Source organism: Polyergus mexicanus, unplaced genomic scaffold (assembly GCF_030449975.1).
Source record: "Polyergus mexicanus isolate NDT 795.1 unplaced genomic scaffold, iyPolMexi1.0 SCAF_7, whole genome shotgun sequence".
NCBI lineage: Eukaryota > Metazoa > Arthropoda > Insecta > Hymenoptera > Formicidae > Polyergus > Polyergus mexicanus.
The window spans coordinates 1-24,637 of NW_027223327.1; the positions used below are offsets into that span (position 1 = coordinate 1).

Consider the following 24,637-nt stretch of genomic DNA (forward strand, 5'->3'; position numbering starts at 1 on the left):
AAGCAGTGGTATCAACGCAGAGTACTCCTAACCTAACCTAACCTAACCTAACCTAACCTAACCTAACCTAACCTAACCTAACCTAACCTAACCTAACCTAACCTAACCTAACCTAACCTAACCTAACCTAACCTAACCTAACCTAACCTAACCTAACCTAACCTAACCTAACCTAACCTAACCTAACCTAACCTAACCTAACCTAACCTAACCTAACCTAACCTAACCTAACCTAACCTAACCTAACCTAACCTAACCTAACCTAACCTAACCTAACCTAACCTAACCTAACCTAACCTAACCTAACCTAACCTAACCTAACCTAACCTAACCTAACCTAACCTAACCTAACCTAACCTAACCTAACCTAACCTAACCTAACCTAACCTAACCTAACCTAACCTAACCTAACCTAACCTAACCTAACCTAACCTAACCTAACCTAACCTAACCTAACCTAACCTAACCTAACCTAACCTAACCTAACCTAACCTAACCTAACCTAACCTAACCTAACCTAACCTAACCTAACCTAACCTAACCTAACCTAACCTAACCTAACCTAACCTAACCTAACCTAACCTAACCTAACCTAACCTAACCTAACCTAACCTAACCTAACCTAACCTAACCTAACCTAACCTAACCTAACCTAACCTAACCTAACCTAACCTAACCTAACCTAACCTAACCTAACCTAACCTAACCTAACCTAACCTAACCTAACCTAACCTAACCTAACCTAACCTAACCTAACCTAACCTAACCTAACCTAACCTAACCTAACCTAACCTAACCTAACCTAACCTAACCTAACCTAACCTAACCTAACCTAACCTAACCTAACCTAACCTAACCTAACCTAACCTAACCTAACCTAACCTAACCTAACCTAACCTAACCTAACCTAACCTAACCTAACCTAACCTAACCTAACCTAACCTAACCTAACCTAACCTAACCTAACCTAACCTAACCTAACCTAACCTAACCTAACCTAACCTAACCTAACCTAACCTAACCTAACCTAACCTAACCTAACCTAACCTAACCTAACCTAACCTAACCTAACCTAACCTAACCTAACCTAACCTAACCTAACCTAACCTAACCTAACCTAACCTAACCTAACCTAACCTAACCTAACCTAACCTAACCTAACCTAACCTAACCTAACCTAACCTAACCTAACCTAACCTAACCTAACCTAACCTAACCTAACCTAACCTAACCTAACCTAACCTAACCTAACCTAACCTAACCTAACCTAACCTAACCTAACCTAACCTAACCTAACCTAACCTAACCTAACCTAACCTAACCTAACCTAACCTAACCTAACCTAACCTAACCTAACCTAACCTAACCTAACCTAACCTAACCTAACCTAACCTAACCTAACCTAACCTAACCTAACCTAACCTAACCTAACCTAACCTAACCTAACCTAACCTAACCTAACCTAACCTAACCTAACCTAACCTAACCTAACCTAACCTAACCTAACCTAACCTAACCTAACCTAACCTAACCTAACCTAACCTAACCTAACCTAACCTAACCTAACCTAACCTAACCTAACCTAACCTAACCTAACCTAACCTAACCTAACCTAACCTAACCTAACCTAACCTAACCTAACCTAACCTAACCTAACCTAACCTAACCTAACCTAACCTAACCTAACCTAACCTAACCTAACCTAACCTAACCTAACCTAACCTAACCTAACCTAACCTAACCTAACCTAACCTAACCTAACCTAACCTAACCTAACCTAACCTAACCTAACCTAACCTAACCTAACCTAACCTAACCTAACCTAACCTAACCTAACCTAACCTAACCTAACCTAACCTAACCTAACCTAACCTAACCTAACCTAACCTAACCTAACCTAACCTAACCTAACCTAACCTAACCTAACCTAACCTAACCTAACCTAACCTAACCTAACCTAACCTAACCTAACCTAACCTAACCTAACCTAACCTAACCTAACCTAACCTAACCTAACCTAACCTAACCTAACCTAACCTAACCTAACCTAACCTAACCTAACCTAACCTAACCTAACCTAACCTAACCTAACCTAACCTAACCTAACCTAACCTAACCTAACCTAACCTAACCTAACCTAACCTAACCTAACCTAACCTAACCTAACCTAACCTAACCTAACCTAACCTAACCTAACCTAACCTAACCTAACCTAACCTAACCTAACCTAACCTAACCTAACCTAACCTAACCTAACCTAACCTAACCTAACCTAACCTAACCTAACCTAACCTAACCTAACCTAACCTAACCTAACCTAACCTAACCTAACCTAACCTAACCTAACCTAACCTAACCTAACCTAACCTAACCTAACCTAACCTAACCTAACCTAACCTAACCTAACCTAACCTAACCTAACCTAACCTAACCTAACCTAACCTAACCTAACCTAACCTAACCTAACCTAACCTAACCTAACCTAACCTAACCTAACCTAACCTAACCTAACCTAACCTAACCTAACCTAACCTAACCTAACCTAACCTAACCTAACCTAACCTAACCTAACCTAACCTAACCTAACCTAACCTAACCTAACCTAACCTAACCTAACCTAACCTAACCTAACCTAACCTAACCTAACCTAACCTAACCTAACCTAACCTAACCTAACCTAACCTAACCTAACCTAACCTAACCTAACCTAACCTAACCTAACCTAACCTAACCTAACCTAACCTAACCTAACCTAACCTAACCTAACCTAACCTAACCTAACCTAACCTAACCTAACCTAACCTAACCTAACCTAACCTAACCTAACCTAACCTAACCTAACCTAACCTAACCTAACCTAACCTAACCTAACCTAACCTAACCTAACCTAACCTAACCTAACCTAACCTAACCTAACCTAACCTAACCTAACCTAACCTAACCTAACCTAACCTAACCTAACCTAACCTAACCTAACCTAACCTAACCTAACCTAACCTAACCTAACCTAACCTAACCTAACCTAACCTAACCTAACCTAACCTAACCTAACCTAACCTAACCTAACCTAACCTAACCTAACCTAACCTAACCTAACCTAACCTAACCTAACCTAACCTAACCTAACCTAACCTAACCTAACCTAACCTAACCTAACCTAACCTAACCTAACCTAACCTAACCTAACCTAACCTAACCTAACCTAACCTAACCTAACCTAACCTAACCTAACCTAACCTAACCTAACCTAACCTAACCTAACCTAACCTAACCTAACCTAACCTAACCTAACCTAACCTAACCTAACCTAACCTAACCTAACCTAACCTAACCTAACCTAACCTAACCTAACCTAACCTAACCTAACCTAACCTAACCTAACCTAACCTAACCTAACCTAACCTAACCTAACCTAACCTAACCTAACCTAACCTAACCTAACCTAACCTAACCTAACCTAACCTAACCTAACCTAACCTAACCTAACCTAACCTAACCTAACCTAACCTAACCTAACCTAACCTAACCTAACCTAACCTAACCTAACCTAACCTAACCTAACCTAACCTAACCTAACCTAACCTAACCTAACCTAACCTAACCTAACCTAACCTAACCTAACCTAACCTAACCTAACCTAACCTAACCTAACCTAACCTAACCTAACCTAACCTAACCTAACCTAACCTAACCTAACCTAACCTAACCTAACCTAACCTAACCTAACCTAACCTAACCTAACCTAACCTAACCTAACCTAACCTAACCTAACCTAACCTAACCTAACCTAACCTAACCTAACCTAACCTAACCTAACCTAACCTAACCTAACCTAACCTAACCTAACCTAACCTAACCTAACCTAACCTAACCTAACCTAACCTAACCTAACCTAACCTAACCTAACCTAACCTAACCTAACCTAACCTAACCTAACCTAACCTAACCTAACCTAACCTAACCTAACCTAACCTAACCTAACCTAACCTAACCTAACCTAACCTAACCTAACCTAACCTAACCTAACCTAACCTAACCTAACCTAACCTAACCTAACCTAACCTAACCTAACCTAACCTAACCTAACCTAACCTAACCTAACCTAACCTAACCTAACCTAACCTAACCTAACCTAACCTAACCTAACCTAACCTAACCTAACCTAACCTAACCTAACCTAACCTAACCTAACCTAACCTAACCTAACCTAACCTAACCTAACCTAACCTAACCTAACCTAACCTAACCTAACCTAACCTAACCTAACCTAACCTAACCTAACCTAACCTAACCTAACCTAACCTAACCTAACCTAACCTAACCTAACCTAACCTAACCTAACCTAACCTAACCTAACCTAACCTAACCTAACCTAACCTAACCTAACCTAACCTAACCTAACCTAACCTAACCTAACCTAACCTAACCTAACCTAACCTAACCTAACCTAACCTAACCTAACCTAACCTAACCTAACCTAACCTAACCTAACCTAACCTAACCTAACCTAACCTAACCTAACCTAACCTAACCTAACCTAACCTAACCTAACCTAACCTAACCTAACCTAACCTAACCTAACCTAACCTAACCTAACCTAACCTAACCTAACCTAACCTAACCTAACCTAACCTAACCTAACCTAACCTAACCTAACCTAACCTAACCTAACCTAACCTAACCTAACCTAACCTAACCTAACCTAACCTAACCTAACCTAACCTAACCTAACCTAACCTAACCTAACCTAACCTAACCTAACCTAACCTAACCTAACCTAACCTAACCTAACCTAACCTAACCTAACCTAACCTAACCTAACCTAACCTAACCTAACCTAACCTAACCTAACCTAACCTAACCTAACCTAACCTAACCTAACCTAACCTAACCTAACCTAACCTAACCTAACCTAACCTAACCTAACCTAACCTAACCTAACCTAACCTAACCTAACCTAACCTAACCTAACCTAACCTAACCTAACCTAACCTAACCTAACCTAACCTAACCTAACCTAACCTAACCTAACCTAACCTAACCTAACCTAACCTAACCTAACCTAACCTAACCTAACCTAACCTAACCTAACCTAACCTAACCTAACCTAACCTAACCTAACCTAACCTAACCTAACCTAACCTAACCTAACCTAACCTAACCTAACCTAACCTAACCTAACCTAACCTAACCTAACCTAACCTAACCTAACCTAACCTAACCTAACCTAACCTAACCTAACCTAACCTAACCTAACCTAACCTAACCTAACCTAACCTAACCTAACCTAACCTAACCTAACCTAACCTAACCTAACCTAACCTAACCTAACCTAACCTAACCTAACCTAACCTAACCTAACCTAACCTAACCTAACCTAACCTAACCTAACCTAACCTAACCTAACCTAACCTAACCTAACCTAACCTAACCTAACCTAACCTAACCTAACCTAACCTAACCTAACCTAACCTAACCTAACCTAACCTAACCTAACCTAACCTAACCTAACCTAACCTAACCTAACCTAACCTAACCTAACCTAACCTAACCTAACCTAACCTAACCTAACCTAACCTAACCTAACCTAACCTAACCTAACCTAACCTAACCTAACCTAACCTAACCTAACCTAACCTAACCTAACCTAACCTAACCTAACCTAACCTAACCTAACCTAACCTAACCTAACCTAACCTAACCTAACCTAACCTAACCTAACCTAACCTAACCTAACCTAACCTAACCTAACCTAACCTAACCTAACCTAACCTAACCTAACCTAACCTAACCTAACCTAACCTAACCTAACCTAACCTAACCTAACCTAACCTAACCTAACCTAACCTAACCTAACCTAACCTAACCTAACCTAACCTAACCTAACCTAACCTAACCTAACCTAACCTAACCTAACCTAACCTAACCTAACCTAACCTAACCTAACCTAACCTAACCTAACCTAACCTAACCTAACCTAACCTAACCTAACCTAACCTAACCTAACCTAACCTAACCTAACCTAACCTAACCTAACCTAACCTAACCTAACCTAACCTAACCTAACCTAACCTAACCTAACCTAACCTAACCTAACCTAACCTAACCTAACCTAACCTAACCTAACCTAACCTAACCTAACCTAACCTAACCTAACCTAACCTAACCTAACCTAACCTAACCTAACCTAACCTAACCTAACCTAACCTAACCTAACCTAACCTAACCTAACCTAACCTAACCTAACCTAACCTAACCTAACCTAACCTAACCTAACCTAACCTAACCTAACCTAACCTAACCTAACCTAACCTAACCTAACCTAACCTAACCTAACCTAACCTAACCTAACCTAACCTAACCTAACCTAACCTAACCTAACCTAACCTAACCTAACCTAACCTAACCTAACCTAACCTAACCTAACCTAACCTAACCTAACCTAACCTAACCTAACCTAACCTAACCTAACCTAACCTAACCTAACCTAACCTAACCTAACCTAACCTAACCTAACCTAACCTAACCTAACCTAACCTAACCTAACCTAACCTAACCTAACCTAACCTAACCTAACCTAACCTAACCTAACCTAACCTAACCTAACCTAACCTAACCTAACCTAACCTAACCTAACCTAACCTAACCTAACCTAACCTAACCTAACCTAACCTAACCTAACCTAACCTAACCTAACCTAACCTAACCTAACCTAACCTAACCTAACCTAACCTAACCTAACCTAACCTAACCTAACCTAACCTAACCTAACCTAACCTAACCTAACCTAACCTAACCTAACCTAACCTAACCTAACCTAACCTAACCTAACCTAACCTAACCTAACCTAACCTAACCTAACCCTAACCCTAACCCTAACCCTAACCCTAACCCTAACCCTAACCCTAACCCTAACCCTAACCCTAACCCTAACCCTAACCCTAACCCTAACCCTAACCCTAACCCTAACCCTAACCCTAACCCTAACCCTAACCCTAACCCTAACCCTAACCCTAACCCTAACCCTAACCCTAACCCTAACCCTAACCCTAACCCTAACCCTAACCCTAACCCTAACCCTAACCCTAACCCTAACCCTAACCCTAACCCTAACCCTAACCCTAACCCTAACCCTAACCCTAACCCTAACCCTAACCCTAACCCTAACCCTAACCCTAACCCTAACCCTAACCCTAACCCTAACCCTAACCCTAACCCTAACCCTAACCCTAACCCTAACCCTAACCCTAACCCTAACCCTAACCCTAACCCTAACCCTAACCCTAACCCTAACCCTAACCCTAACCCTAACCCTAACCCTAACCCTAACCCTAACCCTAACCCTAACCCTAACCCTAACCCTAACCCTAACCCTAACCCTAACCCTAACCCTAACCCTAACCCTAACCCTAACCCTAACCCTAACCCTAACCCTAACCCTAACCCTAACCCTAACCCTAACCCTAACCCTAACCCTAACCCTAACCCTAACCCTAACCCTAACCCTAACCCTAACCCTAACCCTAACCCTAACCCGGCCGACGACGACAACGCACACACACACGTAGCGTACGCACACACTTTCATAACGTACACACAACAACAATACGTACGTAACGTACACACACACATATACATCACATACATACTCTCGCCATGCATGACATACACACACACGCACACGCGTACATAACATAGCATTCATACACACACACCCTTCCCCCATGCACATCCTATGTTATAAAGTTAAAAAAAAAAAAAAAAAAATATTGATCGATTTTTTTTTTTTTTTTTTTTGTTTTATTAATTTCTTAATAATTATTACAAAAATCGCAAAATGATACAAGACTTTTCTCTTCAATTTGACCCAATCTACTTTCACCTTTCGTTTGGTTACTTGTCGGACAACCTACTCATATATATATATTGTCTATAATTTATAAGATTTTTCCTCTGCTAATTTTTTTCTTTTTTTTTTAATTAATTTGCTATATAGATACAGTAGGAAAATCTGAAAAAAATGAACGATATATATAATTTATATTGCATATGTCATATTTTATTATAATTCGAGTGTCATATATACATAATTAAAACATACTTTTACGGGAATTTGTAGAATTTGACAAATTTAATATATATGTGTAAATTATGCGTTATGTTCTAAGATATACGAAAAACGAATATATGTAATACAAAATATCAATTTTTACGTTTAAATAATGCCATTATATACACGATTATATCAACAATCCGTTTTGCGTTCGAGTTATCAAAGTCGATTTTTTTTTTTTTTTTTTTTTACTAACGAAAATATAGTTCGTAGCTAAAGTTATTAGTGCAACGTATATGAAACATATAAAGTTAATAGTGCGGTTTAAACTGTTACATCTCGCTTATAATTATAATATTGAGAAAACTTAGTTGAAAGGATAATTGAATAGCTTATTGATTACCTATCTAATTACCTTTCTGTAATATTATTCCTTTTCGATTATACTTCTTTTCCGGATATAGTGATTTTATATTTTATTATTACGAGACGATTGGAAGATTTGTTTCATTATTGATTATTTATTGTTAATTTATTTATCTAATTCATGTAAAAGATATATTTTATTTGATGCGATTACGGATGCAGGGTTGTATCTTTTGAGTTATGTATAGACGTAACCCGTTCCACGTAATTCTACTGTATTGCGAATATACAATACTAATACTATTGATCGTTGTTTTCGAGATATTTAACTTATAAGAATCCGAATATGTAAAATATGTAAATATATATGTCGTATGAAACGTTGCCGAGATACTGATATAAAGAATTAGAGCTATGCATTGTTTATAATTGTATAGAATTAACCTAAATTAATTCGAATATATGCTTTGGTAGAAGCACAGTTATATAATTACTATCTATATAGTTGTATAATTGAATCGAATTTAAGGTTTCACATGGAAGTCGGTGACCAAAAATTCATTTCTCTTAATTCGGATGGTTTAGCTTCGAATATATTTACGTAAACCGGCGACTTGTCCGCCAATTTTTCTTCTTTTCCTATATATGTAAGATTTTGTGAAGATATCGACTTTTTTCGATTAAGCGGCTTGCGTGGTTCCACGTCTACGAAGGGTTCGTCTTCTTCTTCTATTTTTGCGGTAATTGTTTCTCTAGAATGACCTAATATGCTTGCCAAAATCCAATTACCCCGATATTTCTCTTTGTCTGGTACAAACGCGCCCGTGAAGTATCTGTTAGCGTGAATTTTTCTACGCGCTTTCGGTGAACTATCTGGAGTTCCTGTCGGCGATGTCAGTGGTGTCGCTGGTAATGACTTGCTAACATTTTTTAATTGGTTATCCGTCTGCTGAGATTGCGGATCTGACACCAACATTTTAACAAATTTACCGGACATCATTTGATTTGCTACGTGAACGATTGATTTGCCGCAAAGAGCCGGTTCACCGTGAAAACCGTCGTCCGTTCCCTGCGATTTGGGTTTTATGCTTCCGCTTGCTTCTGGAATCTTCCGAGATTTAATATCATCGGCTAAAAAGCGATAATATAAAGAAAGGCATCGATATTTAAAAGCATAATATTTCAGAGAAATAAAGATTTTAATAATATATACTTTTACTGTTTATAATCGGTATAAACGGTTGGCATGGCAAAGGATGTTTGCTAAAATCAATCTCCTTGACATTTTTTAAATTGGAAATAGATTTTTCATTCCCTATTTGATTTGTAGAACTCGTGATATTTTCATTCAAAGCCTCAGTTACAATATGTTTCAATCCTTGTTGCGATACTTCAGGATTTTGTGATTTTGAATATTTTATATAAAAGAAACTATCGTCGTAAGATGGTGGACTGAATGCAGCTTCGTCAAAGTCGAATCTAAAGAAAAAAAAAGTATGTACACTTCTTAAATATCATTTTATTCTTTTATATTATCAAAAATTTAAAACATAAATTGTCTCTATATAATACATATGAAAATCATTTTTCGATAAAAAGTAACAAGAGAAGATATATTAATATTGACGTATAGAAAATTTCTTAATAACAATATAAATTTTCTATGCTAATTTTATGAAAGATAGTTTCTAATTAAATAGTTTTCAATCTTCAATAAGGTTTAATATATTCATATATTCGTATAAGACCTGTATTTAAAAAAATATATATATATAATAACAAGCAAATGGATATACCAAAAGCGATTTATGTATTTGAATATCTGTGTGTATTTATATGAATGTATAACTATGAATAATACATTGGCCAATCTGGCAAAATATCAAATATGTAACATGATAACAGTTTTATTTTAATACTACTTGATTTATATGTTCTCTCGAGAAAGTTTCTAGAAAGATAATGACTAGATTATTTTATAAATACGTAGATAATAACAAAGTTATTTGGAAATAAAACCTACCTATTATCCATTTTTCCTTTCATCCACTGTGGCAATGAAATTCCACTGCTGAGAGATCTGTCTTGTTGCCTTGAATTGTCCATGTTTGTACAATTTTGTAATTTTGTAACCCAATAACGAACTTGAATTCTTTATATTAATCAATAATATACAGATGCGTGAAATAACATGCCAAAAATTTATATCTGAGCATTATTATCCGTAATATTAATTTTTCATTGTTGTATATTCATATGTAATAATACTCTGTTTATACAATTGTATAATTGAAAAAATTAGTGACAATGGTGTGCCACTTTTAGGATTTGGACCAAGTTATCATTCGATTGATCTGCAATTTGGCAAATGTTTAGAATATGGAAAAATCTATTAATATACAATGAAGAGATAGAAATGTGAGAGATAGAAGAGATAAAAAATATAATTCGATACTTACTTTCTTATTAAGATTTTGATGATTAACTTCATAGTTACGATTCTTCTGGCTCTCTCTTTTGACAAAAATAGCAGTGAATTAACGTAGTATTAATAAACATAATGATTGACAAACAATCCCGAATGGCTTCTGCACATCATTGCGACAAGTAGTCACAAGTCACAAGATGCTGTGAACGATAGATACGCTCCGTTTAATGCTACGAAAGTTTCGAAACATTTGATTGACCAATCGAAGCAAAGAAATCTTTGTTTTTTTCTTTTCGATTGGTCGATTAAATTATTCAAAATTGTCGTAATATCAAACGGAATGCAATTTTAAGCCCGTATCGGACCATACATTGAACATTGAAATGGAAGATTGAAGATTGACCAATCGGAACAAAGATTTCTTTGTCCTATAGCGGGATTCAGTAACTTGTTACATTTTTCGGTATCATTAACTAGCGATAGCCAATGGCAAGGACAATTCTGATGAAAAGCGCAACTCTCATAGGCTATCGCTCGTTAAACAATCGTCGCTAAGACGTTAGAGAATCTCGCTACTGATCGGTCAATTAACCTCTATTCTACCCTATGGGTAGGATTTTTGAACGCATTCATTGATCTTGATCACTGAACTATATACCATACTGGAACGCGCAACGATCTTGAAATAAGAACTGACTATGAATACCGGCCCTAGATCGAGCGCGTTTGCCTTTATTTAAGGAGTGGGGGTAAAGATGCACGTAGAAAAGGACATACTCTGTTTTGTGCTCCTTATGTTCTCTCTTGCTCGCACGTAGGATAGCGTATTCTTTCGCTATGCTACATGCGAGTGAGAGAGAGCGCAAGGAAGACACGGAACAGAGTATGTCCTTTTCTACGTGCACCTTGGCCCTCACTTCTCAACACTCGGTCTAGATATACTATGTCTATGGTGTTAAATAATTCAAAGTGGCGACGGGTCATATGACTTGGAACAACACATCAAAAGCGCTGACAACTCAAGTTCAGTATCACTACTGTGTACATACTTATATTTATATTATGTCACGGTATGTCACATAGAGAGAAAGAGAGAGGGATATTTCTATCCTTTATTGAAAAAAGAATGTAGCATATGTACATTCTCGCGTGTATGCACGAACACACGGGCAATCTCTTCGTTTCTCTCTCATACATTGATTAGAAAAATTTATAATATTATTTAAATACAACATGGCAGAGATAGCAGTAAATCTGAGATCAGTCCGCGATAAAATATTATATGCTGCTACGAAAAGAGAATCGGTATCTTTCTTTATATTTAAGAGATTTATACTATATTATTAAATATATACTTATTTAGAATTTTTAATAAATTTACATTGCGAAATATATAAAGGACATTGCGATACGAAAATTAATCCCAAGATTAGATCATGCAAATTAAAAAAAAATATATATATATATATATATATATATATATATCATTTTTTCTAGAAACATCGATATTTTGAACCGCGACTTGTAGCCGTTAGCAAGTTGCAATCCACGGAATCGATATTATCCGCCTATGAAGCCGGTCAAAGACATTTTGGTGAAAATTATGTAAATGAATTGATAGAAAAAGCTTTAAATCCACAGATTCTTGAAAAATGCAAAGAAATTCAATGGCATTTTATAGGCAATTTACAAAGAAATAAGATCAATAAAATTTTAAATGTACCAAATTTATATATCATAGAAACTGTTAGTAACGACAAACTCGCAGATGTGCTTAATAATTCATGGCCAAGATTTCGAAAGAGCGATAATAGCAAATTAAATGTTATGGTACAAATTAACACGAGTCAAGAAAAAGGTATTTAAATATAATTATATCACGTTCTGTATTTTTTTGTAAGAAAATTATGTAAAATATAATTTCTTTTTCTACTTATTTACATTATGCACATTATTTTGTACATCTATATAAAAATTGCTATTTTTCTTACAGAAAAAAATGGCTGCGATATTATACAAGTATTAAGTCTTGTAAAGCATGTTATAAATAATTGCCATAATTTGAAATTCATGGGTCTTATGACAATAGGTATGTTTGGATATAATATTGCGAATGGTCCAAATCCAGATTTTGTCTGTTTGATAAAATGCAGAGAAAAGATAAGTGACGAATTGGGGATTGATATGAAAAATGTTGAATTATCAATGGGAATGTCTAGCGACTATGAACATGCGGTGAGATATTTAAATGCAATTTATTTTTGAATAGTGCTGTTGATAAATTTTATACATCTTTATACACTTGCATTAAATGCAATTTTCATTTTCTACTATAGATTGAACTTGGCAGCACAAATGTAAGAGTAGGAACGGCTATTTTTGGTGATAGACCACAAAAGAATATCTTGTAAAGAAATGATATAAGAATTATAATATTTTTCTTTTTTTGCTTATTTTAAGATAAAATGAAAATTATTATAGAAGTAAATGATGAACTGAATTTTACTGAATTTTTTTACATACAAATACATATTTGTATGTTTTTTTACCTTCTGCAATGAATGATATTGTTGCATCTTATATCGCAATGCGATATATTAAATTGTAATTATTATACTGAACAGATTGCACATTTTTTCTTTCAATGAATTTTAAAACAAGCAAATCGCGAAAACATTTCTACAAAATTTTTGCATTTTATAATATTGAGAAAAAGTATATAATATATAATTTACCTCGATATGAAATCAACATATACATAGGTATATATAATAGATGTATACATAAACATATACATATGTGAATCGCGCGTCGGATAGTATATACAATACTATATAGCCACGCGCGCTATCAGCCGCGCGGCAATTATCACATTTTATTGAGGAATAATCCTACATATTTAATGGGCACAAATTACGTTGTGTATGTATATGTGTGTATATATATACATGAAATAAAAATAGATGTACAAAATGTGTATAAATATATAAATATATTCAAGTTTCAGTATGAGTTAAGCAAACTGTGTATGTGTCATAATTATATCCTGATCATATCATAATATTAACGGCCTTGCGCAGATATTATCAATTATTCATAACTAAATATTGAGTCGGTATATATGTAAGTTCGTAGCATTTTTTAAGCAAAATTCAAAGACAATGTTTAAATATCTCACGCGCTTATATGAGATGTGTGGAGTATCTCTGCGATGTCCCATGTCATGTAACGTGGATTATTTTCAATTAGCGTTACGATTTGATCATCATCAACGACTGCAGGCCTGCCGGAACATTCTTCCAAATCAAAATTGCCACTTCTGAACTGAGCAAACCACTTGCGAACAGTACTTTCAGCTATGGCATCATTTCCATAAACGGCACATATCTTTTTTGCTGTTTGTATAATATTTTTTCCTTTCCGAAAATAAAAGAGCATTAAATGACGAAAATGCACCTTATTTTTCTTCATTTTCACTTTTAACATAAACACACTTAAAATTGACAAATCCACATACAAATCGCATAGAAAGACGCGTTGAAATATCAGCTTTCAGAATATGTATATATTTCATATTCTTCCGCTACGTGTGAAACAAACTTGCGGGAACTTAAGTGAAAATTACTAGACTTTCTTCTTATTTAATAACAAATGTTTAATCAATATGTGCTCCCCACTTATAAATGCGTGTATATAATATCAGATACATGGAAAGAATGAAATAAAAGTTTTTCAAACAAATAAATATCGTTAATGTACTTGAGTGGGAAATTACAAGGAATGATGAGTGTACTACATGTTACAATCCTGTAATATTACTCGTTATATTCGATTACACTGAGTTATGTAACCGTTATAACATAGTTATAAAAATGTGTTTGCTGGGATATTTCTCAATAATAATGTTATTATTAATTTTTAACATGAGGTAAGAACAAGGAGAATTCTAATATTAATAAATACTCGATAAAAGATTTGTCAGAGATTGAAATATATATGTTTGGTTGTCAAATAATATTATGCCTTTTTCTCTACAGCTTTGAAATAATCAATTCTCTCTCTTTTACACAATTATAAAACTTATATATTTATAAATATTAATATTATAAAATAATTGAAAAATGAATTTTACTCTTAATTTATTGGTATATGAAAAAATTAAGACAAATATAAGATAAAAGGGCGTGGTCCAGTTTCAATCTTTAACCATACATCATGTACATATGTAGGTCACCTTCATCGTTTTTCTTTCTTTTTTTCTTTTACAAGAACATGGTTCACAAATGTATCTTTTGCAAGGTCAAAAATTGCGTAAATTACCGCTCTCGACAAGTTAAAGAAAAGTTTAAAAAATTATTTTTACTTTTTTTCTCGCAAATTTATACGCATTGTTCGTCAATTATTAAGAAAGTTTAATGAAAATATTTTTATAGAAACATATATGTTGCAATTTCTGTTCCTTGAAATGATTATTTTTAATTCTACAGGATATAATCTCATAGTTTGAAATTAAAATGTCAGGCATAAATATATAAATATTGTTCACATATATTTTTTAATATATTTTGTATGATTGTCGCCGGGATCATAAAATTTATTCATGGCTTCGCAAGAGATAATATATACACATTACATCAACTATACGTGATGCAATAACATGAGTATAGCGCTCGCTACCATGCGTTCGATACACATACAAATACTAAGTTTTTGGAAAAAAATGCATCAAAAGTATACTAGACGAGTTTGAAAGTAAAATGAGTAAAATGTGTAAGTTTGTAATCTCCTTATAAATCTTACTGCAATGTTCGGTGCTGTGAGGGCATCTTTAAAGAAGTGTATTTTCGGAGCGGATAAAAGTCTGTTTAAAATTATTTATTATTGCATAATACATATATGTATACATATATGTGTGTGTATAATTGCTTAGTGTATAAGTCGTCATTATATTTCATCATTTTTATTACAATTAATATAAATTATGTTGTAGCACATGTTGTAGCATGTGCAAGCATAGTCAAAAAAAGAGACGGATATCTTTAAAAGAAAGACAAAAGACATATTGCGTCATCGCGAGATGACATTATTTACGTATAGATATAAATTATATATATAATCAATAATGTATATCGCTCTTCATCAAATAACCCATATAGTAGAATTCAATGTAATTTTCTTGCGGATGATCAATTTGCAAAGAAATATAAGTCTTTCTCCTTGTTTTTCTCTCTCTTCCTCCCCTTCTCCCCTCCTCCTCTTCTCCCCTCCCCCCCCTCTCTCTCTCTCTCTCTCTCTCTCTGTCCGTCTACTTAAATAAACATTAAATATTAAATATTAAATAATGTTGCAGCGCCATTGATCGCTACCGCTCCTGCCGCTGCATGGGCTCAACCCACTATCGTGACTATCGGATTAGCTGCACCTCTAGCCCTGCGTTCAGAAACATCCCCGATTGCACACAAGCGTTCTATCTTTATTATTTACTAAAAGTTGAACAAAGATAGAACGACATTCGTGTGCATCCGGGGATGTTTCTGAACGCAGCCTAGGATTAGGACTTAAGCTAACAAGCTAAACTTGTCGCGTTAAATGATATATAAAACATGCCACCGGCACATTGCATCATATGTTACAGCAAAATACACCGCCCTTAATCAGATACAATTCGCTAATATATACACATTTCACAATTTTCTAAAGCTAATTTTTTTTCTATCAAAAAAGATTTTCCTCCATATTTTAAATTCTAGAAATTATTAACAAGGACCAAACGAAAGATATGAATTAGTAATAAAAAATTCGATATAGAAAATATTTGAACTTTATTCTTATTTCTATCAGAGAAAATGTTTTACTCAATACGTCCATCATATACAAATAAATTTTTATATATATAATATTTTTTTACGCGATGTATTTTACAATTTTAGAGGAGAACTTAAAAGTTATAAAATGATTCTTATATATTGCGCAATTGTGTGTAATGTTATTAAAAAAACATGTGTAGTTCGTTGCATACACAAATTATAATTGTTGAAGAATATTTGGATATAAATATGTGTCCATATACATATATTTATTTATCTATTATATTATATGAAAAGAAAAAAGCTGACGAGTATGTAATCGATTCTATATTTAGTAGGCGTAAGCAATTCCAATTGGACTGCTATAGCTCATGTGAGATACCTCGACCGCCGGCGAGTAAGCGACTCCGAGAGCGGCCGGAGTACGTATAGCCGCCGACACCGGTATGGCTGCAGCTGCATCAGTGTACGTCAATGGAGTAGCTGGATGAGCAATGTGCGCGTACGTGACAGCCGGATTGCTTACGCGAATGTCAGTCTTGCTCGAACTAGAGAAAGGCGTGTCGATGGTTTTCGTTTGCGTAGCTATTTGTGCCAAATTACCATGGCTGCGTAATATATTATCGGATGTCGATGTAATAGCATGGGGTTGAACATGCGCTATTGACGCGATTTGATATTGTAAGGTGGGAGACACTCCAACATAGCCGGCATTGGCCGCGGCCAAAACGCAAACTATTACAAATAGCTGAAATATAGGATTTCCATTAATATTGATTTATAAATTTTCAACTATATGATTTATATATTATTCTTATCTTATGAGTCTGATAAATAAATGTAGTTACATGATTGTAAATCATATTAAATGATATACGCGTATAACGTACCTTAACTGCCATTGTTTTTATTATTTTAGGTAAATCTTGCGATGAGTATTCTACGTCTGTGCCGAAATACGAATGCTACTCCCGGTGACAATCGGTACTTTTATACTTAACGGACAAACGATGAACCACGAAATCTTTCGATGTACACAAGTTCCCTACAGTGGGAGAGAGAGTGTCAAGGATAAATTTAATATTGCGCCATTGTGCGTGCGAACGTCTTACTCCTCGTTAAGTTTCATATACCGTTCCAATAAGAAAAACTTATAAATATTGCATTTTTTTTGTGAAGTGTGTTTTTCTTTTATTAAGTTTTATATACAAAAATAGATAATGCTCTTCTCAAAAATTGAATATTTATTTCTATCTTTCTCCTTGAATATTATTCTATTTTAATAACTTTTGTGTGTTTTTATTTTGCTGTACGTTGTGCTCTTTTTATTTGTGATTTATTATTTAACATATTATTCTTAACAAGAATATATATATTGTATATTTACAAAATTTTTAAAGACGATCTTTTCGCGTAAATAAAATAAAAGAAAATAGGATATGAAAAATGTAGGAAAATATGTAAAACTTACTCGTGTATATATACCCTTAAATTAAATTTATAAATTTAAAATTTCGATCTCTCTTCATGTTCCAGTAAAATGTTCGATAGAATGTATAACAAAATATAAAATCGAAATAGTAATAATATATTGTCGTACCAAGACATTAAAAGCGTATTTTTATATATTGATGTTGGTATTATCCCTTAGTACCTTCGTGTCTTTAAAACTGGAACATCCGGCTTGGAGACCACGCCTCTCTGAGCGGAAAGTAGTCTAGCCTTGTTGTTCCCTCTCTCCAACTTTTTCTTTTGAACTCATTATAATAACATTTCGTTCTGAATTCAAGAGATTGACATCACAAATATTGTTTGCATTTAAATTTCAATTTTATATAACTAATATGTGTATTAAGATAGATATTTTCATTTTTTAACTGTATACTATTTACTCGAAAAATGTTTCAAAAATTAAAGTTTTACTCGCACGCATGAGCAGAAATGCCAACGATATTCGATACAATATAAGGAGGAAATTATAAGATTCTCTCTCTCTCTCTCTCTCTCTCTCTCTCTCTCTCTCTCTCTCTCTCACCTCTCCCTCTCTCAAGTATGAATATCAATATATGAATATCAATAAAGATATATATAGACACATATAGATGTGTTTTTATTTTTGTTTTATTTGCAAAGAGAAATACGGACTCTAGTGAACGAAGACTATCTATACATGTCTTCTTTTTTAGTTATATGTATGTACTAGCTCTAAATGTCTATTCCCGTTCAATTACATTGCGCACGTGCCATCATGGAAATTTTTTGCGCTTTTTGTACTATGTCCGGACAACGTCGTCGTCTTACTAATCTGCAATCTTGAAAAAAACCTTCATTCCTTGGAAATCCGTGCGATCCATCGGCATAAGTCACTAAACCTATTCAATAAATAACATATAACTAATATATAACTAATTGTAAACAGTTATACATATGCAACTTATATAAAAAGCTCGATCTAAAAACACTCACAATACCCTTTTCGAATTAAAAAATTATAAAGTTCCATAATTATTTATTATATAATCTGATTCACATCTACCTAAGCCCCAGACACGACCCCCACGAAATTCCCCTTCGAATTTCATACCGTCGGCTCTCCAAAATACACCATGGCCATGGAACCATCCTTGCATAAACTCGCCTTCGTATCTAAGAATGAAAAATGTACTTTTTTTATAAATGCAACGATATTATTAAGTGGAAGGCGATATAAAAACGCGAAATAAATTTGCGATGTTACTTTGCTCCATCGGGAAATATAATAATTCCCAAGCCAGAACATAATCCATTCTGAAATGCTCCTTCATATCGTGTTCCGTCCGGAAGAATTAACAAACCGGCACCGTGTTTCAATCCCTTACGATTCCAATCTCCGATATATTTTGTATCATCATCATATTTATACGCACCATTCTTTACCACGCCTACAGAAGCGCATATATGTGTGTCATGCACAAATATTTGATGAAAAATTTAATTCGAGTTAAATTGAAAAATTTGAAAAAAATTCTTCAATATTTCACATCTATCTAATTGACACTATGATAAAAGTAGAATATTAATAATATCCTAAAGTAAAGTGAAGCGTGAATATTATATTCTCACCATCGCCCATGTTTGCATTACACCCACTGAGCATATCTAAGCTAGTTCGGTCGTGATTTTAATCCACTTACACAAAGATCAATCCTTTACTCGATTAAGAAAGATATCCACGAAATGAATAGTTATTAGGAAACCTTAGAGAAGATGCTTAGGAAAAAATATATTGTGAATAATATTATAAATATCCAAATAAAGGCAACTGTATATACCAATTTATAAATATCACTTGTCTTTATATTAAAAAAATATTTAACAATAAGAAATTTACATTTTTCAGAATATATAAAATAAGGCGAAAAATATAAAATATATATAATCGTATATTAGACGAATTTATATGTAAAACTAAACTGCAATATAGTTCATTCTTTGGACCCAGATGCACCTGCTATAAACCATCGTATTCTCGCTTCCACGGCAGCTTTCCTGACTAAACGTTTGCGATCATCGATTATTACTCCTAATTTGTCTAATACAACTTGCTTGTATGAATTGATTAAAACAGTGGGATAATAGGCATAATGCGCCAGGCATTCCAGAGCCGCGATTCTAACACCCTATTAATATATCGAAATATATAAGATTACATAATAACAAACTAAATGGTTTGAAAAATTATAGTTGATGCGAGTAATTACCATAATTCGATGTGCTGATAGTTGTATAAGTCTTGGTATGACACACTGTACATTATCAAAAAATATGTCGTGTTTTGTATCGAGTAAAAGTTTAAGCGACGTCAAAGTCCAGAGAATTAAATACTCATTGCTAAGAGCTAGAGATTCGATCAGCAATGGCACCAACTAATAACGCGATATATTAATCACAATTTTATTGTAAAATTTATTATTTTTTATCACCAAAGGATTAGCAAGAAACTTACCTCGATCAAATGCAAAAATAATAATTCTTCAGGCATTTGTTCCAATAAATGTACCAAAGCGATAAGATAATTCTGCCTACTTGAGCTTGTAAAACTAATAGTTTGTTGCAACAAATATTCAAACACTCTTTGTTTATAAAATATTTTTATATTACAGAAATTTTCCTCTATTAAAGTATCTTCGTATTTACTTACTAAAATTTGATATTGTTCGCTTAGAAATTGACCTATTTCGTCGTGAATTAATAGATGTGTAAGCTGTAAAAATAATATAATGTATAAATTTGATCATTTTTTGCATATGAAAGCATTATGTGTTATATAATTATATATTAAATTGTACATACATTTTCCAAGAAATATTGAGATTTGCCATATCCTCTTGTAATAAATGCTTTAGTTATCCAAATTTGAAAATTAACTGTATTCTGCTTTAGTTCAATATCATTATTTGCTTTTAAATTATTATTTATCTTGTCTTCGAGATAAGATACAATTCGACTAAGATCTGCCATCTCCATTTTATTTAATAAAACAGATAAAAATTTACAGCTTGTTTGCTTTATATCCGGACTGCGACTGTTGACTGCAAGATTATACAAATTTTCCACCATATCATTGCTAATATATAAGTTGATATCTTTCCGTAAAGGAATCAAAAGATTCATTATTATAGTCACGTCAGTTTTCAAAGTTTTTGTATTTAAAGCCACAGCATACTTTGCTACAATTGTGTATTGTTCTTCAATTGTAAGATTTCGTACAATTAATTGGCAAACATTAGATATCAATATTTTATGATCAACCACATTTGTCTTGTATGAAATTAATTTATCAATAATGTGACATTCCTTATATAGAAATCGATGTATATTGAAATCAGATTTCTTTGAAACAATTAGTTTCTGGATATTCAGTAATGCTGTAATACATATGTCAATATTAATATTGTTTGTTAACATTGTGATAATTTGTGGGAGAATTACATAACCTAATTCATATATTTTTGCAACTGCTATCAAAGCTTTTATCCTATGTTTCAGTATTTCTACTCTCGTTTCATCTGAAACGTTCCAATAATATTATTAACACTCCTATTGATAATTATACATAAATTAGTTAACTGTATATACATTTTTATAACTCACCTGTATTTGATAATAATCTGTCTTTAATTAGCAATAATATTTCTTGAAGATACAATGTAGCAAAATCTACAATAGCTGTATGACATATAATCTGTATTTCGATGCGACCTATTTCAATTTCATCGCATATCGCATTATAGAATATAGTGCGTTGTACATCGTTTAAATAAGCCTTTTGGATTGTTAAACCGACAAATATTTTGCTTTTCAACTCTATATTCTCAACTGTTAAATCATCCACATATATTTGAAGTATATTTGTCCATGATAATTCTGAAATGTCTACATATTTCGCATACACGTAAAACATATATTAATATCATTACATACACAATTCACAAAATCCGATAATAGTGATATGGTGTTATAAGTTAAAAATTCTTACCTTGAATACAAAAGCCATGATAAGAAGAAATTTTCACAAAATTATTTAAAGTTTCTATCAATGCAATTTTATCATTTGAGGAATTCCTCGTAGAGTATTGACCAATACATAAAGGTATTACAGCTTGTAAGATTTGTACACATATTGTTTTACTAATTATTGCTATAGTCTCCAAAAATTCCTGAGCAGGTCTATAAAAAGTAAGTTGCACATCGGATAGGAACAATTTTATGTCAATAATTATTTTGTCAATGAAATTTTTGCAAATAGCTTCATCGATTGATATAACTTTAATTAAAGATGTTATTGCTTCTAAAGCAGCATTTTTTATTTCGAAGTCCTTTCCTGGCATAATTTCTTTCTTTAAAATTGTCCATAATTTTGGTAAATACGATTTCACTTTCAACAACCCAAATGTTTGACTGCCTTCGCGCAATAGATTTAAAGAATCAAGTTTAGCAATCCTATGGGTAGAATATAATTTGTCAACTATAAGAGGAATACAATAATTAGCAAACTCTGGAATAATGCATAAGCAAGGAATCAATCTTTTTGCCAAATCTTCTCGTGTCACATTTAAATCCTCTGTGCCAGACTGTAAACAATATTTATAATTCATATATTTATATTTTTTTAAATATTGCATAAAGCAAAAAAAAATAAATGTAATTACAGGATTGAAATCAACTGGGAAATAACATGCCATAACTTCAAACATTTCTTCAGCTAAATGTCCCAATGGAAATTTTTTTATAAAATGTGGTAGTATATTAAACAATAACATAAGATTGTTTGGATCTCTTTCACCATCGATAGAATTAATAATACCATAAACTAAATTTGATTCCATAGATTTCAAATCATCTAGTTTGTTTTCTATCAAAATTTTGAATATTACATATATTTTGCGACGTTCTGATAATAACTGAGACTGACATTGAACATTGTCGAACATAACTCTTAACAATGATGATGGTGCATTCTGAGGTAAATGAGTCATGTTTACCTAAAACAAAGTTTAAAAATAAACATTTGACAAGAGAAAAGGTTTACAAGATCTACAGAGAAAGATAGCCTCTAAAATAAATACTCACAAGTGCTAGAATACCATTCAACACAGATGGTATGATATTATAATGATCTTTTATCCTATCACAATAAAACATTGTAATAAAATACAATTCTGACTCGGTAAGATAATCTCGGGGTAGCTGTGACAAGACAGAAGAAAGAGCTGTAACTCCTTTTTCCCTTGTGAGAACATTTTGATCCGTCATATAAAAGCCTAGTGTTTCTACAAATGTGCTAAGTTTCATTGAACCAGATTCTATTTCTGAAAAAAAGCATTTTAATATCCTTCATAACTTATAATTGGAATGATTCTTAATTTTGTATGTGTACATATGTGTGCATATGTATATAACAAATAAAATCTAAAGTTGAATCACACATAAGATATCACACAAGATAGCTATAGAAAGAATCAAAAGACAATTTATATAAGCATATAACCTAAAATTATAATTAGTTGATGCTAGACAAATAATAAAAGAAATTAATGCATATTGTTATATAAATTACATTTTAAAACAGGACTAATGTTAAAACCTAATTTTGATATCTTCTTATTGCTATTATTATTCATTAATCTTATATTAAACAATAAAATTTAAAAAATGTTTTAAAAAAGGAAATATATAAATGAGTAAGTAACATATATGAGATAATATTCTATATATGTATTTATATAAAATACGTACCGGAAGATATACTTCTGCATAGTGGATTCAGAGCTGTTGCATCTTTGAAACAAATATTTAGTCTCTCTTTTAAATCAAAATTTGGAGACATAGCCATATCTAAAAATACCTTATTAATGTACAAATTGCCACAAAATCACAAAGCTCCGAACAATCAACAATCAAGTATAACCTATAACCACGGTTTCCATAAAACATTAAAGATCAATTTCATCAAGTCCGGTTAGATGAACCGACGGTTAAAATAATCGATGTATCGATACTTTTTTTTAAATGATCGATTAATCAACATCGATGTATACAAACATCGATTAATTTAATATCGATTATTTTTTCACACATCGCCCATCCCTAATCAGCAGTACTGCTGATTTTTTGCCAACCAATCAGGCTTTATTGTGCGATTATCCCTTCCACCTTCCACTGTCATCAGCAGTCCATGGCTGCGTTCCGATATTCACTGCCAGTATTGAAAATCTATAGTTTACGTCACGTACACTAGAGATTTTCAGTATTGGCAGCGAATATCGGAACGCAGTACATGAAATGTGCTACGAGGTTGCAGAATATAGCGGGGAGCACATACTTTTGCATAAGCGCATAATCATAAGTATAATGATTTTGATTGGTCAATTTCCTTATGCATAAGGAAATGGACCAATCAATTTTCTTATGCTTATGATTATGCGTTTATGCAAAAGCGTG

The 24,637-nt window shown here is 33.5% G+C and overlaps 5 protein-coding genes across 11 annotated transcripts; 1 reads left to right on the top strand and 4 right to left on the bottom strand.

Annotated features, from left to right (window-relative positions):
* Positions 1 to 8,282: 8,282 nt before the first annotated feature.
* LOC138934728 (uncharacterized) lies at positions 8,283 to 11,182 on the bottom strand. The gene is made up of 4 exons (XM_070298750.1): positions 10,879 to 11,182; positions 10,443 to 10,773; positions 9,633 to 9,898; positions 8,283 to 9,550 (listed from the first exon to the last, which is right to left on the bottom strand). Exons 2-4 carry the CDS (start codon positions 10,523 to 10,525, stop codon positions 8,952 to 8,954), a joined length of 948 nt encoding a protein of 315 aa, XP_070154851.1. The 5' UTR covers positions 10,526 to 10,773; positions 10,879 to 11,182; the 3' UTR covers positions 8,283 to 8,951.
* Positions 11,183 to 11,641: 459 nt separating this feature from the next.
* On the top strand, positions 11,642 to 14,671 carry LOC138934729 (pyridoxal phosphate homeostasis protein). Of its 4 annotated transcripts, none has more exons than XM_070298751.1 (4): positions 11,642 to 11,888; positions 12,345 to 12,705; positions 12,841 to 13,082; positions 13,184 to 14,671. In XM_070298751.1, exons 1-4 carry the CDS (start codon positions 11,832 to 11,834, stop codon positions 13,256 to 13,258), a joined length of 735 nt encoding a protein of 244 aa, XP_070154852.1. In that variant the 5' UTR covers positions 11,642 to 11,831; the 3' UTR covers positions 13,259 to 14,671. The 4 variants fall into 4 exon arrangements, with proteins under 4 accessions (XP_070154852.1, XP_070154853.1, XP_070154854.1 ...); XM_070298752.1 differs by having other exon boundaries at positions 11,642 to 11,870; XM_070298753.1 differs by having other exon boundaries at positions 11,643 to 12,152; positions 12,937 to 13,082; positions 13,184 to 14,664.
* Positions 14,672 to 16,125: 1,454 nt separating this feature from the next.
* LOC138934518 (cuticular protein CPF1) lies at positions 16,126 to 17,910 on the bottom strand. Its single transcript, XM_070298365.1, has 2 exons — positions 17,545 to 17,910; positions 16,126 to 17,402 (listed from the first exon to the last, which is right to left on the bottom strand). Exons 1-2 carry the CDS (start codon positions 17,554 to 17,556, stop codon positions 16,986 to 16,988), a joined length of 429 nt encoding a protein of 142 aa, XP_070154466.1. The 5' UTR covers positions 17,557 to 17,910; the 3' UTR covers positions 16,126 to 16,985.
* Positions 17,911 to 18,179: 269 nt separating this feature from the next.
* Positions 18,180 to 19,844, bottom strand: Rtp (MORN repeat-containing protein retinophilin). Of its 2 annotated transcripts, none has more exons than XM_070298362.1 (4): positions 19,757 to 19,844; positions 19,392 to 19,575; positions 19,191 to 19,318; positions 18,180 to 19,026 (listed from the first exon to the last, which is right to left on the bottom strand). In XM_070298362.1, the coding sequence occupies exons 1-4, from the start codon at positions 19,788 to 19,790 to the stop codon at positions 18,878 to 18,880; spliced, it is 495 nt and encodes a 164-aa protein (XP_070154463.1). In that variant the 5' UTR covers positions 19,791 to 19,844; the 3' UTR covers positions 18,180 to 18,877. The 2 variants fall into 2 exon arrangements, with proteins under 2 accessions (XP_070154463.1, XP_070154464.1); XM_070298363.1 differs by having other exon boundaries at positions 18,688 to 19,026; positions 19,191 to 19,300.
* Mms19 (MMS19 nucleotide excision repair protein) lies at positions 19,816 to 24,478 on the bottom strand. Of its 3 annotated transcripts, XM_070298359.1 has the most exons (10): positions 23,933 to 24,463; positions 23,267 to 23,505; positions 22,846 to 23,178; positions 22,173 to 22,767; positions 21,788 to 22,069; positions 20,987 to 21,702; positions 20,640 to 20,897; positions 20,395 to 20,559; positions 20,108 to 20,313; positions 19,816 to 19,903 (listed from the first exon to the last, which is right to left on the bottom strand). In XM_070298359.1, the coding sequence occupies exons 1-9, from the start codon at positions 24,027 to 24,029 to the stop codon at positions 20,119 to 20,121; spliced, it is 2,880 nt and encodes a 959-aa protein (XP_070154460.1). In that variant the 5' UTR covers positions 24,030 to 24,463; the 3' UTR covers positions 19,816 to 19,903; positions 20,108 to 20,118. The 3 variants fall into 3 exon arrangements, 2 of the variants coding, with proteins under 2 accessions (XP_070154460.1, XP_070154461.1); XM_070298360.1 differs by lacking the exon at positions 19,816 to 19,903 and having other exon boundaries at positions 19,969 to 20,313; positions 23,933 to 24,462; XR_011447144.1 differs by lacking the exons at positions 19,816 to 19,903; positions 20,108 to 20,313 and having other exon boundaries at positions 20,471 to 20,559; positions 20,640 to 20,733; positions 20,835 to 20,897; positions 23,933 to 24,478.
* Positions 24,479 to 24,637: the final 159 nt, after the last annotated feature.